This window comes from Budorcas taxicolor, chromosome 7 (genome assembly GCF_023091745.1).
Source record: "Budorcas taxicolor isolate Tak-1 chromosome 7, Takin1.1, whole genome shotgun sequence".
NCBI classification, from domain to species: Eukaryota; Metazoa; Chordata; class Mammalia; order Artiodactyla; family Bovidae; genus Budorcas; species Budorcas taxicolor.
In genome coordinates this window covers 61176660-61191082 of record NC_068916.1, presented here as the reverse complement: position 1 = coordinate 61191082, position 14423 = coordinate 61176660, and the positions used below count along the sequence as shown (strand labels likewise).

General features: G+C 53.7%; 1 protein-coding gene across 1 annotated transcript in view; it reads left to right on the top strand.

Moving 5' to 3' along the window:
• CAMK2A (calcium/calmodulin dependent protein kinase II alpha) overlaps positions 1 to 14423 on the top strand; it is a 65414-nt gene that overhangs the window by 42268 nt on the left and 8723 nt on the right. The window contains exons 13-16 of the mRNA XM_052642648.1: positions 736 to 776; positions 5271 to 5303; positions 6291 to 6339; positions 12944 to 13019. Coding sequence (XP_052498608.1) covers positions 736 to 776; positions 5271 to 5303; positions 6291 to 6339; positions 12944 to 13019 — 199 coding nt within the window. The remainder of the gene's footprint in view (positions 1 to 735; positions 777 to 5270; positions 5304 to 6290; positions 6340 to 12943; positions 13020 to 14423) is intronic.

Sequence of the window (14423 nt, the reverse complement as noted above, 5' to 3'; positions counted from 1 at the left end):
TGTCCTGCCTGGTGCCCTCTCCAAGGGCTCTGACCAGCAAGTGAGAAGGAAGGAAATGGGAAATGCCAGGTGAGGCCTTCTTGGGAGTTGTCGCTCTGCTTTTCCTGGCCACCAGGGAGATGGCCAGCCCCAGCGCAGAGCTCTAGAGTTTGAGGATGGGGGGGCCTCTTCAGGGAATGGGTGCTCTGGCTGGGGTGGGCACCAGAGGAGCAGGGAGTCGGGGGGGTGGGGGGCATCTGCTTCTTATCACCGGCAAAATGCAGCCCGCAGCTGTCCAGAGTGAGTAGGCAGGGCTGACACATGACCTCCGCAGCAGCATGGGGCTAAAATTAGAGCCGGCCGGGGCGGGGAGGGAGCGTCCAGCCCCGGGCTGGGGAGCCGGGCCTCCGGGTTGGCCACCACCAGCACAAGTGGTGACCGGGATCTGGAGGGAATCCCCAGACTGAAAGCGCTCCCACGGTCTGGGGCACAGTGGGCACCTCCTCAACCCATGGAGCCAAAGGGACACGCCTGACACTGCTGAGAACCAAGGAGAGCCCAGGCCCACCCCTACACAGTGGGCCACCGGCAGTCCCCGGGCCACCCCACAAGGAAGAAGAGCAAGAGGAGGAGGTCTCCTCACATAGCTGCTGCGGCTTGGTGTCCTCCGCGGCCCGTGGATGTTGCTCTTCCTCGCACTGTGGGCCCTGGTGCCCTGCCTGGTATTGATAACCCTCTACTTTTTCTCCTCTGCAGGCGGGAAGAGTGGGGGAAACAAGAAGAACGATGGTGTGAAGGTAAGCCCCAGCCAGCTCAGCAGGGCCTGCCTCTGGCTTGCAGGGCCTGGCTTGCAGGGCTGGGGTGAGAGCCAGGCTTGCCAACAGGGTTCTTGGCAGATGCGCTCACCCGTGCAGCCTGGGGTCCCCAGACCCAGAGACCTGGGCTTCTGTGCCCACCCTTCCACCAGCATGGATGGGGGCTGGTGGGGGAAGGGAGGGTTGAAAGAGGGTGGGAGAGGCAGGTGGCTTGGGGTTGGGGTGGGCATAAGGGTAAATTAAAGGAGATTTCTGTGATTCTGGAGGACTGGTGAGTGAGAGGGCACAAAGAAGGGACAGAGATGTCATGAGGGGTGACCTCCTCCTTCCCAGGTGTGGGCTGGCTGGAATGGGCCCCTGACCCCGTGCATGCCCCAGTCCAACCTACAAAGCCTGCAGGGGATGGACAGCCAGTCCTCTAGGCTTTGACATCCAGAGGTACCCACCCCCATCAAGGCCTGCCGGTTCAGTGCTAAGAATCCCCTCCTCCCATACCCCCACCCCACCCCACCCCCAACCCAGGCCTGCCCCGTCCCCACCCCTGATGCCCGTCCCCACCCCTGATGCCCGAGTTGCTTCCCTCCACACCCCACTGACCCATCCCTCCCTCCTTTCTCTTCTCCCTCTGCTCTCTGGGGCCTGGTCCCCTGCTCTCTGCAGCTCCCTCCTCCCCTGCCACTGGCTCGCCTTGTGGGTTCTCCTCTCTTGAGACCCTGCCTTTTTCTGGGCTCAGAGCCCTGCCTGGCCAAGGGCCCCAGGGCTGGTCTATGCCCAGAACACTGGAAGGTGTGGGATGCTGTCCAAACACAGCCACCCAGGTGGTCTGGTGGCTTCATGGCTTGGTTCATAGTGGCATGTAGAGTCTCAGGCCCCTGGCTTTGATCTGCCAGGGGTTGCATGGAGGGTACTGGGCTGTTTGCCTGAAGCCAGGATGTGGGCCTTCTCTCTGCTCTTAGCCCTCTGAAGGCTTTAGTTTCCCCATAAGTATAGTGGGGAAGCTGGGCGATGTGAACTCCATGATTTCCAAGATTTCAGCTTTAAAAACAAACAAAAAATCATTTTCTCTTCTCATCTTGGGTGCTGGAGGAATATGTAATTATTTGGTTATCAGTCAAAGCCCATGATTTTCAAATGAAACTCCTTGGAGCCCAAAGCTTCTTGGGAGGCACCTCTGGCAGCAGCTGGGGAGGGACTAAACAGTGGGAGACTGAGCAGAGAGGGCTGGGCCTTGCTCACCTACTTCAGCCAGAACAGCTCCATTGACCAGCCATCACAGTGGTTGAGAGAGCCTGGGTGAGCTTATGGCCCATTATTTGAATCTCTTGAGTCTGTCTTTCTTTGTTCAAGCAACGGGTAGAAAGGGTCTCCCACCTCCCAGAGCTGTTTGTGAGGATGTACTGAGATACTGTGTTTTGAGAACTTAGCACAGTCCTGGCATGTGAGACCCACGCATGAGAGGCTAGTCAATGGTGTTATCTTTTCTGCTCTATGTGTTGGATTTTGGGGTAAGATTTCTTCTGAAGTTTGCTCAAAAAAATATTTGGAAACCACAGATTTAAAGCCAGCCTAATTTGCAAAGTTGACACGCATCCGTCCCAGATGCTGTAATGGAATCCAGGATTGAGTTTGGCTTACTTGCTGGGGTTACCCATGAGTCGCAGCTGGGGCTCAATCTGGCCCTCGTGTGTAGACACTGGGGGTGCTGGGTGCCATGGGAAAAATCCTATTTGGGGGATATGAGGCAGAGGCCACAGGTGATGATGGGCTGAGGCCCATGTAGAAGGAGGGGGAGGAGGGGCCCAGACAGGACTGCCGAGGTCTGCTTGGTACTCGGGTATGACTCTGGCAAAGTCTTGGTCAGGGCCTCCCTCAGGCCAGGTTGTGGAATGGAGCTCCAGTCTGGCTCCTCTCCGGTCGTGGCCAGGAGGCAGAGGCTGTCTGAGGGCAAGGACATCCTATAGCATGGCAGGGCTCTGGCTGGCCACTGCAGGACCTTCCAGCGGGCACTGCTGAAGAGCGTGCCTCTGTTCCCTGTAGAGCAGGACAGACCCTGGGTGACTCTTCAGGGTGGCCTGGGTGTGGAACAAGAGACACACAAAGGTTGTTCCTGGCCCGACCCTTTCTCTGCAGCTCAGCCTCCTCCCACTGCTGGGGATGAAGGAGGGGGAACGTCTATCAGGAAGATGAGAGTGACCCAAGGGGCTTGGCCCAGGAGCTGGCTTACAAGATGTTGTTCTGGAAGGTCCATTCATGTTTTCACTCTGACTGAAACCGGACCTCAAGTCAAGAGGCCAGGGTTTTGAGCCTGGGCCCCACTGTTCCCTCCTCTGGGGCTCTGGGTCATCAGTTCTGTCATCTGTGCAAAAGAAGAGCTGTTTTCGGGGAGCTGGTGAGGGTCTCCCACTGGGGCGGGCCTGGTGGAGTCACACCATGGTGCTTTCTGGTAACCAGCACGTGCTCAGCCAAAGTGGGAAACACACATTCCTCTTCCAGCTCAGTCCCTAGAGACAAACCACTGATTCCACTCAGAGCTTAGCTGAAGAAGCACTGACGGGTTCCAACGCTGGAGGAAAAACTGGCTGGTTCAAGATATGACACAATACAGTACTTTATAAGCTTTTAAGGGCTTTTCAAGGCTAATTTTGACCATCGTCCGTTTCTACTATCCTTGCCAACCTTAGAACCATCTTCTCCATGTGGGTCTAAGAGATGTGACTACTTCTGGTGACAGCCCACCTTTGAAATGAAACTAACATGCTGGTTGGTGTGGGGTTATTACTAGTATCATCATCATCTTTGTGATTCAGAAAAACTGAGTCTTTCCATTACCAGGAAGCAATGCCCCCCTGTCCCAGCCACTACTAGGCCACTACTTCCACGAAGAGGGGCTGCCGCTCCCACCCCTCAACCCCACTCACTGCCCCTGTTGGTGTCCCATCCGTGCGTCATGACCCCACCCCTCCATGTCCCATCCTGTAACTGTATGTCCGAATCTGACGCAGTCTCTGCTCTGTGTTCCCCCCTCGTGTCCCGCCTGGAACCTCCTAGCCCCTACGCCATTCTCCGGTTTCTGCTGACAGCCGAGCTGTGTGGGCCTGTCCCGTCCAACACGCACTGTGCCTGGCCTGGCTCCAGCCAGGAGTAGGAGGAAAGGAGAGGGGAAGAGATGAGAGGGGAGGGGAGGAAGGACTGGCTGCTGGGTGCGGTAGTCACACCGCCCGGGCCAGCTGGGGCAGAGGCAGGGGCTGTGAGCACCAACACTGGGAAAGCCCAGTGAGCCCACCCTGGCCACCTCTGCAGAGGCCCTGGGTGGAGAGGAAAGGATCTCAGGCTCCTGGATCTTGGAGTCAGAAAGCCCAGAATTAGACCCGAGGACCCTCAGAGAATACCCAGGGCCTCCCCTGGCAAAGGCCTACCCAGAGGGCATCTCAAGTCTCCCCGCTGACCCCCACACAGAGCAGCTCAGGGAGCAGCCTCCTGGCCTCTCAGATGTAAGTGCTTCCAGGATGAGCCATAAGGAGCCATCAGGCTGTGGGTACCTGAAGACCTAGACAGGGCAGAGGGCCTGCATCGGGGATTCCAGCCTCTTCATTGCTAGTTGCTATCTGAGCCACCTTGAGCCCCAGTTTCCCTCCTGTGCGATGCGTGTCAGTCTTGACCTGCAACCTCCTATGAGTGTGAGCCTTTAAGACTCCAAGCTTAGAACTGAAAGAGGGAGAAGATAAGTTACATGTTCCTCTTTCCTTCCCTTGATTCCCACAGGTCACATGACAAATCCCTGCAAAGTTAGAATAGGCTGAAGGGAGGACCCTCAGGACTTTTGAGGTCACTTAGGGGACTGGTTCCCACCCCTGTCTCTGCTTTGAAATCACCTGGGAACACCATTTAAAATAAATATGCCCAGGCTCTGATGCAGACCTAGTTATCAAACTCCTGAGAGGGGGCCTGGTTATGTGTATTTTGGACAAGCTTCCTGAGTGTAACACTCAACCAAATCAGGAGTGGGGTCCTTTCAGCAGAGACACAGGGGAAGCCTAGGAGGAGACATTTAGCCTCATCTCCAGACCTGAGCTGAGACAAAAGGTCTCCAGACGTTTTGTCCCTCAAGAGCTTTGGATTCTGGAGGCCTTAGGCAACTAGTATCTGAGACCCAGGATTTGTTTCCACATCCCAGTTTGGCATAAGGGGAGCCCTGGTCCAGAAGAGGCTTGGCCTGGAGCTTGGTGGTTGGGTTGTTGAGACCCAGGCAGCTGTGCATAAGGCTCCAGAACTCCAGGCTGGAGAGGACTGTCCCTGCCGGGTCAGCTGCTGCTGGTGGCCCTGACCTTGTCCCGACACTGTGGCTGGCAAGGGACCACAGAGAATGACCCCGAGGCCCATCCTCCTTCCAACCCTCCCCTGTTGTTTGTTCCTCTGCTCCCTGCCGTTTTCACGCTGTGTCTTTTCCTGTTCCATCTCTTCTCCTTGTTTTTCCAGAAAAGAAAGTCCAGTTCCAGCGTTCAGTTAATGGTGAGTGTCTGCCGTCTCCCAAACGCCGGTAAATCCTGGGCCTCGAACCCTCGCTCCTGCCTCCCTCCTGCAGGCTGCAATGGGAACCCGGGGCGGGGAGAGGGGGCTCAGGGCGTGCTTGGTACGTGTGCCTCGTGTGACAATATGTGTGTTGTGTGTGCGTGTTGTTGGTGTGTTTCTGTTGACACCTCCAACTCCATGGCCCAGGCCAGCAGCCTGACAGCAGACCTGGGAACTCCCTTGGAAGCAAAGGTTGATTTGAACCCCATCCCACATCCAGCCGTGGCTTCTCGCTTCTCCCCACCCTGGCTCTGGAACTCAGCTCAGGGCTTGGTTTGTGCCAGTTGTGGCTGCTGGGGGGCTTGGTTTGGCCAAAGCCGTGGAGGCCCTTGTTGAGCTTCTGCGAGGCAACCCAGGGCCTGCCGGTGGCAGAGGAGCCACCAGCCCCTGCCTCTGTCTAGGGGTTCCTGTGGTGGCATGGCCCACACCCCTCTTCTTCTGACTCCATTGCTGTCTCCCTCAGTTGTGTGGTTTTTCTCCCCCTGAAAAGCCCAGGCTCTCTCACACTGGGCCTCCCCATCTCTCTCTTCCTCCCCTGCCAGTGTGTGTACTCCTTCCCCATCCTGTGGCCACCGTGTGCCTCTCTGCCCTCCACACCCCCTCTCTGCTCCCTCCAGCAGACAGGGCTCAGGACAGCCGCCCCCCCAACCGCCCCACCCAGCCCTCCCAGAAAGGCCAGGGCTCTCCGTGCATCCACCCCTTCCTTCTCACCCCGCTCCCGCCACCAGCCGCCTGCTGAGTTGGGCCCGTCCCCTCCTTAGGCTCGGAAGGCTGATGGGATTTTTCAGTGCAGCACCTGGACGGCAGAGCCGATGAGGCTTACGGAAACGGGGCCGCAGCATCAGGCAGCTGGGGCAGCTCCCCGCTGACCCCACCTCTTTCTGCTCAGAAAGTGTGCCTCACCACCTCCTGTATTCTTTTCGGCAGGAATCTTCAGAGAGCACCAATACCACCATTGAGGATGAAGACACCAAAGGTAGGAGGGGCCTTGCCTTCAGCATCAGGGCTCCCAGGCCTCCTGGTGGGCCCCCTTCACTGACAGTCTCCTGCCTGGAGGGGCCCCTAGGCCAACTTTGTGTTCTGTTTCTCTACAGAAAGCCTTAGTTTGCTCCCTATAGGCTGGGTACATTGTGGGGCAGCATTTCCCTGTATGGTGTGCCTGGCCCACTAGTGGTACCTGGATGGACTTTTCTTATGGCATGTTGACTTTACATGTTGACTTCAATACATGTTAACTTTAACATGTATTAAATTAATTCAATGTGAAAAAATTAACATAGTCAAGTCATAAATGTAGTATACATTTTCCTTTGGAAGTGTTTTAGAAATTTAAAAAAAAAAAGAGTTGATTTTTAAAATTCAAAGTAAAGGAAGGGAAAGCAGAAATGTAGAAAGTTCAACAAACTGGAATATGGGAAACACTGCCTAGGACCAGCCCAAGGACTCCGATGGTGGTCCAGCGGTTAGCACTCTGCGCTTCCAACGCAGGGGGCACAGGTTTGATCTCTGGTTGGGGAAGTTCTGCATACCCCTTGGCATGGCCAGAAAAAAAAAAAGATCAACCTAAAATGCAGGGGCTACTGTAGCCAGTGACTAATAGTGTTCACCACACTCAGATGGAAGGGGGAGCAAGACCCCAGATAAGTGGGATTTGATAGTAAGAGAGGAAATCATAGGATGGCAACAGGAATAAGAATGGCTGTCTTTTACGGGGCACTTGCTGTGGGCGAGATGTGTTTCAACTGCTTGATATTCACCTGAGCTTTACAATAAGCCTAGGAAGAAGGTACTGTGATAAACCCCATTCAACAGCCCAGAACCTGAGGGGTTGAGTAAATTTGCCCAAAGTCCCAGAGCTCATAAATGATACAGTTAGGATATGAACCCAGGCAGTGCACCTCAGAGCCTGCCCTGTAACCTTGGCTGGGGAGGCCTTGCCCGGTGGCAAGTGTGCTTGGAGCTTAGAGGAGGGAGGGTGGGGTGCTGACATCTGCACCAAGTCCTTGGATGAGTCAGTGATGTCCTGCTGTTCTGCCTGTACCTGGCCCTCCTTATTGCCCCAAGATAGGGAGACCCAGCAAGGGTTCTCACACTCGGGCATGTATCTGAGATGCCTGGGCAGTCTCTGAGACCTAGAAAAACAGCACCAACCTGGAGAGATCACAGTGGTACCAGTTGAGATATTTTCAGGAGTTTAGACGACTTGCTTCTAGAAGAATACAGTCATGAGGAAAAGAGCATTTTCTTATGTAATACATATTCTGCACCATTGCCATTCAGGCTGATTTAAGGCAATTTTAACACAACAAACCCTGTGAGGCTGCCTCCTGACTCCACCAGGATGTTTGGAAGACTAGGTCCACCCTGCGTGTATTCCTCTCTGGGCATTCCCAGCTGGGAGTGGCGTGGGGTGGGGGGTGGTCACTGCATCACCATTGCCTGGTGCCAGAGCAAATCAAGTTTCTACCATGGCATTCGGGACAGCCTTCAAAATGCATTATCTTGAAAAATTCTTTGGGATCAGACCAGCATTCTCAGCCCCTCAAGTATGATTTATAACCATATTCCTGGCCCTGCTCTTGTGGATTCTGATTCCATAGGTTTGTGGTGGGGCAATAGAGGGTGTTTCTGAGACATTTGCTGTATTTGAGGCTCCCTGTCCCTGTGGTAAGAGTTAGGTGCTGGGTGTTTTGAGGAGCTGGTTGTGGCCTCATAATCCTGGTCTCAGAGCAGACACGGTCTGTGGAGGCAAACAGGCCCTGTGATTGTTCACGGGAGTCTATTTGCTGGGTGACTTTAGGCAACTTACTGAACCTTTCTGAGCCTCTGTTTCCTTAAATATAAAGAGATGACGATAATAGCACCAAGCTCAGAGGACTGCTGTGCAGATGAAACAAGAGGCTGTGTCTAAAGTGCTTACACAGTGCTTGAAATATGGTCAATGTTTAATAAATCTTAATTTCTTTTCTTTCAAACTGGAGCTTATGGTTGAATGACTGGAAGCCATATGGCATTTTCCTGGAGCGTCAGTTTTACTCAAAGATTATTTTAAGATAAATATTTATATGTTAAACAGACAGAGAAATGTTTGAAACAGAATATGAAGTTTGTATGCACTATTAACATAATGCGCAATGTGCAGACCCGTTAAAGACATTTTCCACCTGGAGTAATGGCTCTGGGTTGTATCCCCAAGGCCTGACATTTACAATCATTATCCTCTGCTTTAGAGATATCAGGATGGGAACATTTGTGAAGTCTTGAATTTTAGTTCATTTATGTCCCTTTTAAAGAGAGGAGGAATGAGTTGCCCTGGTGGTCCAGTGGTTAAGACTCCGCACTTCCATTGCAGGGGGCATAGATTTGATCTCTGGTCGGGGAACTAAGATCTCACATGCCTATTGCACGGCCAAAAATAAATAAATAAAATAAAAAGAGGGAGGCTGAAGCCCAGAGAAGAGAAAGAGCATGTCAGTGTTATTAATGTAGGACTTGGAGCCCATTTCCTGCCTCAGTTTCCATACATGTAAAGGGCCATGTCTGCTGGAAAAGATGCTGGCCCAACCAGGAGCTTCTCCTGCTGTTTGGCACGAGAGAGGAGCCCTGTGCCTCCCCCAGGTTCTTCAGGCCTCAGAAAAAATTTCCAGAGAACCATTTTCTGGTGTTAATTTGTTAAGTCTTCTTACTAAGTGAGAATAGCAGCTGGTAGGGTGGATTCTGACCTAACATTAAAGTTAATTAGAAATGTCATCCTCCAGGGAACATTTCCCCCTGAGCAAAGAAGGGGACATGAATATTTCAGAGCCCCTCAGGATAATACACAGGCCTCTCACCCTCTGAGCTGCACAGGACTCTGCTAGGCTTCCTCCCCACCGCCCTCCTTCTCCTGGTCAGCTTCTTAAAAACTTTTCCAAAGAGCTGCCTCCGAATCTGGGCAGAGACATTCTGGGAAATTTCAGCCGGAAATGCTGATCTCATCTCAGCCGCCATGTGCTGTGTGACCTTGAGAGAGTGTCTTAACCTCTCTGGGGCTTCAGCTTTCCCAGCTATGAGGGAACACTCTTGATTGTCTGGGTGAATGCCTAGAAGATTAAAAATGCCAGAGTTGCTACTGAGCAGCTGCTGGAGGAATCTTTCATAGAGCAGTGGATCTGCTGAGGACATGAGAGGGGCTCAGAGCAAGAGTGAATTTCTCCAGATCTAAGGAGCATCCGAGTCCCAGATCTTTGGTCTCAGAGAGTGAAGCGAGGGAGATTCCCGCCTGCCAGGCTTTAACCATTGGCAAACTTGGTGTCCTACGTGGCTGAAGGCCAAGTTAGGCACTGTCTCGGGCTGCATTAATAGAGGTATAGTGTCCAGAATTGGGGAGAGGATACAGAGTGCTACCCTAGGCCTGAAATTCTGCAATATTCAAGCTACGTCAAGGACTGTGTGCTCACACTCACAGAAGCATCTAATAGCCTAAGTACCCCAGAAGAGTAGATAGACAGCTTGAGTGAGATCCTGCAAACCACATGCTGGAGGCTTTCAGCCCTGAGAAGAAAAGGCTGGCAGGTGGAAGGCATAAAGTCTGGGATATCAGGTACACAGTGCAGGGCCCCAGAAACTAAGGGGCTTTTAGGGGAAGATTTTAATGTAAAAGAAGGATATGGGTGCAAATGGAAGATGCTCTCCAGCAGTGTGGTGGCCTCCTAGGCAGGCTGCAAGCCCCAAAGCTTCAACCAAAACTGAAGCATCACATATCAGGCTACTGGGAAGCGTCTCGGCCTGGCTAGAGGCTGTCCTCAGGGGGAACTTCCAATTCAGAGCTTTCCACTGAGGATAATCACAGCTTTCAGTTATGGAGCGCTGGGCACTGCTCTCAACACTTTTACATAATGCATCATTATTTACATAAATGACTTGATATAAAGGGCTTGGAACAGTAGCTGGTTCTGAGTGAGGACCATATGTGTGTTAGTTATTTTCGTTGATATATTCTTAACTCAACCCTCAGAACCACCCTATGAGGTAAGTACTATTAGTAGCTCCATTATACATATGGGAAACTGAGGCAGGGGGAAATAGCTTGCCCAAGGGCACATGGTTACTGAGTAGTAGAGCTGGGGTCTGGCTCCAGAATCCGTGCCCTTGACCACTTGGCTAGTCTTTCCGATGCTCTGGGGAGAAGCAGCCCACAGGAGACAGAGTGTTAAGCAGAAGCTCATGGAATGTCAAGCGGGAAGGGCATGTAAAGCCGTGCAGACAAAGCAAGGGGTGTGGCTCAGGCCCCAGGGCCTGCCAGGGCCCCAGGCCCTGCGGGGTCACTGTGATTCCACGTGGGAGCGGCTGGAATGAGGTGTCTCCTGATAGCAGTTTGTTTCTCTCCATCCTTAGTCTCTAGCTTGACCAGGAAACTGGGTTGTTGGGCTCCAAGGGACAGAGGCCACTGGGCAACTTGGGCAGTTCCAGGGGACAAGGCAAAGACAGCAGCCCCAGACCCTGATTTGGTTTATCTACCCATTCATTCATGCTGCCTGTCTCAGTGCCAGGCAAGACAGGGTCACCCGGCAGAGCTCCTGGTCTAAGACACTCATTCCCAGTCCTGGTGATTCTTAGAGGAGCCAGGAGATAAAGACTGTGTCGCTCACTGTGGTGGCTGACACTGGAGATGGTAACTTCCAAGATGGTTATGTCTACTGAGCACTCACCACGTGCCAAGAGCTGTGCTGGGCACCAGGCCCTGCCCTGAGGGGCACGTGGGGGGGGGGGGTGCGGGGGGGGGGCAGAGACAGTGATGATGGCTTTGTTGCTGCACAGACACTGGAGCAGATGATTTCACCTGTCGCCTCCAGTGTGGCTGGAGCTCATCTCTGAACGGGGAGTGAGCAGCGTAGGAAGCTGTGCTGGGAGGCTTCAAGCTTCGAGGCTTGACTCTGGCACGCTCCCTCGCTCTGCAAGGAATGTCTGTGGAGCCAGGCCTACTCCAGGGGCCAGTGAGCCTTTGCAGTGCTCATATTAAATATTTGAGTTGGGGAAGAGACAGGCCATGGGCCCAACGTGACAGGGAACATGTTGGAGCTCCCAGGTTCTGGGAAAGGCCCTGCGCTGGAAGCCAGACTGTTCACCCGGGATGTTCTGTGTCCTTGAGCGGGCCGCACCTCTTACCAGGCTTCTGTTTGCCCAATAGTTGGATAAGGAGGCTGAGTCTGCGGTCGCCAAGGTTCTTGCAGCTTGGGTGCTCTGTGATTCTGTGTCCTCTGGGCCTGAGGCGAGCTCCCCGTGTGAGGTGGGCCAGGGTGGCCCCTGCAGTTGGTAAGGAGAGGGGCAGGCCGGGTTGAGGGCTCTGACAGGAGCAGCCTCCTTCCCGCGCTCCCGGCCCGAGAGACGGGCAGTATGTCCCCCATCTCACCTGAGGCTGCAGCCAGCTCACTGACCAGGTTTGAGGCCAAGCTTGAGCCTGGGGAAGAAGGGAAGGAGGACCCAGGAAACTGAGTCAGGCTTCTGGCAGGACAGCCCTCCTGGAAGCCGGGACATGTGACTCCAGTTCCTTCATTGCTGAGGCTTGGTCTCTTCATGTATCAAATAGGAGGAAACTGGCCTTGCCTCTCCCCACCCCCAGGGTGTGAGGAGCAGATACAACAGTGCATGTGGGAGGATATAGGTGTGTACCTACTGTGCGCCAGGCTCTGATCCAAGTGTCTCAGGCATAGCATCTCATCCCGTAGTCATAACAACTCTGGGATGAGGGCAGTATCGTCTCCATATGATGGATGGGAAAACAACCTGTGGCCCACCGCTGAGCAGCTGATAATGACCCAGGCTGGGATTCAGATGAAGGCTAGCTGATACTGAAGCCTGGGTTCTTTACACTGCTTGTTCAGCACTGAGTGTAGAAGAGGTGATAGCATCCCCATTTTACAGATGGGAAAGCTAGGGCACAGAACGTCACACACCTAATAAGAAAACTGATATCTACTCCTCTACCGGAAAGACAGCAGCTGTTTGTGGTGTTTCAGTGGCAGACAGGGGAGGCCAGGTGTCAGTAACTGGGATTCATTATGCCTGGAAAGTTCTGGAAAGCTCATGCCTGGATCTTGTAGGTATGCAAATGGAATAAAAACTCACCCAGATCCAAGGGATAAATAAGCCCTAAGCCCTTCCTTAGTGCCCCCGGTTTGGACCACAGGGGAACCTCTGGTTTTTGGCTGCCGGTGGTGATCGTCACAGGTAACCTTGCTTGGATTCAGGTGGCAAAACAAGGTGATGGAAAAGGTGTATTTTGGAGTCAAGACTTGGGTTCAAATCAGACCTAGAGCCAGAACCATGCTCGCTGTCTGGAAGCAGAGGCTGCCAACTAAGACACAGGCTCTGCCCTTTGTGGTCGAGGGGACTTTCACACCCTGCCACCTTTCTGAGCCTCAGTTTCTTCTTCCACGAACCGGGAGTGATGACACCCAGAGGCAGCGTGAGGACAGCTGAGACAATGTGAGGCCCTCAGGATGGGGGCTGGTGCGTGGCGAGGGCTCAGGACCCGGTGGCTGGCGCCACACCTCCGTCACGATCACTATTATCTCTCTGTGTCCCCTCCTGCCTTCCAGTGCGGAAACAAGAGATCATAAAAGTGACAGAGCAGCTGATTGAAGCCATAAGCAATGGAGATTTTGAGTCCTACACGTGAGTCGGCTGGGTGCATCCTGCATGTCCTGCCTGAATCGGGGGCGCTGATGGCTAACGCTGGGGGGTCTTTGTCTGTGACCCTCATTCACTCACACTGCATGTGCCGTGAATCAGGCTGAACTCATTCAGTCTGGTGTGCCTTCTGACTTTATGCTTTCATTAAGTTTTTTGCTCACAGTAATTGTCTATATCTCAGTCCTGCTCCTCTTCCTGCTCCTATCTTGTTGTCTAGGAAGAATTCCAACAAAACTCTTTTCCTTCCCCAAGGGAAGAGGGGGTGGCTTCCAATGCAACATGGGCCTCCTCAGGAGATAAGCTGGGAAGGAGGGGAGGGAGGCAGGCCCTTCTTCAGTCTGACGATGTGGGCCTGGGCTACACTGGACTTCCTCTGACCTCAGATGGGCAGGAGCAGGCAGGAAACCAAACTTCAGTGAGCAGGCAGGGGGCAAAAGAACCTCAAAAAGCAATTCTGAGCCATCCAGGGATAAGGCAGAGTGTGCAAAAACAGCATGATATGAAACAAATGGTATGACACATTCGCTACACACCTGGGCCAGCCCTTGGAGAAGCGACCAGTGTACAAAGACTGGGCTGGAGCGCCCCCTGGTGGTCATCTTCAGCCTTGCTGGTCTAGGCCAGGAGCGGACCTCACTGGGCCCCCAGGAGAGCCAGGATTCTGGGCTGAGGCCTCAACGTCTTGGCCAGGGCTGACAAGGCCCGGGTCTGAAGACCCCACCTATGCTTTTTGGTGGACAAAAGCTGCAAACTAAGGGCAGAATGACCCTTGCCTGTTGGGTGAAGTAGGAATGACCTGGGTGGGCTTTGCTCCTTGGGCAGCCTGATCCTGGTTACTGCTATATGCTCAGGAGATGAAGTTTGTTTCTCAAAGGCTGGGCAGGCCAGGTGCATCCTGGTCATGGGAGGGTTTCAGCAGCAGCAGGTGACAAAGCTCCAGCAATCTGCTGATTATCTCTGGAGAAACAAGGACCTTGGAAGGTGCAGGTGTGAGACGGAGGCCGCATGTACTCGTGAGTGTAACGTGCACGTTTGTGACTGCGTGCATAAGGGGTGTGCATGGGTGTGTGTGCATGTGTGCCCCTGAGGGTTGCATAAAGACACGGAAATGCACTGTTGAACAGATTTTGCCTCTGGCCCTGGAAAGAATTAAGTCAGTGGTGAGAGAGCCTGAGAGTGGCTCTGGGGACACAGCTGCAGGGAGGGAGGGAAGGAGAGGTGTCTCCTGTTGACCCAGGCCCCCCGAGTCTTCACCTCTGCGATACCACTTCCTCTGTAGCCTAGGTTTTGACCCCTTGCTATGACCTCTGGGGCCTGTGGTGCTGAGTCTGACTCTGTGTCACCCTGGATAAGCCCCTTCGTCTCACCGAGCCTGTTTCCCTACAG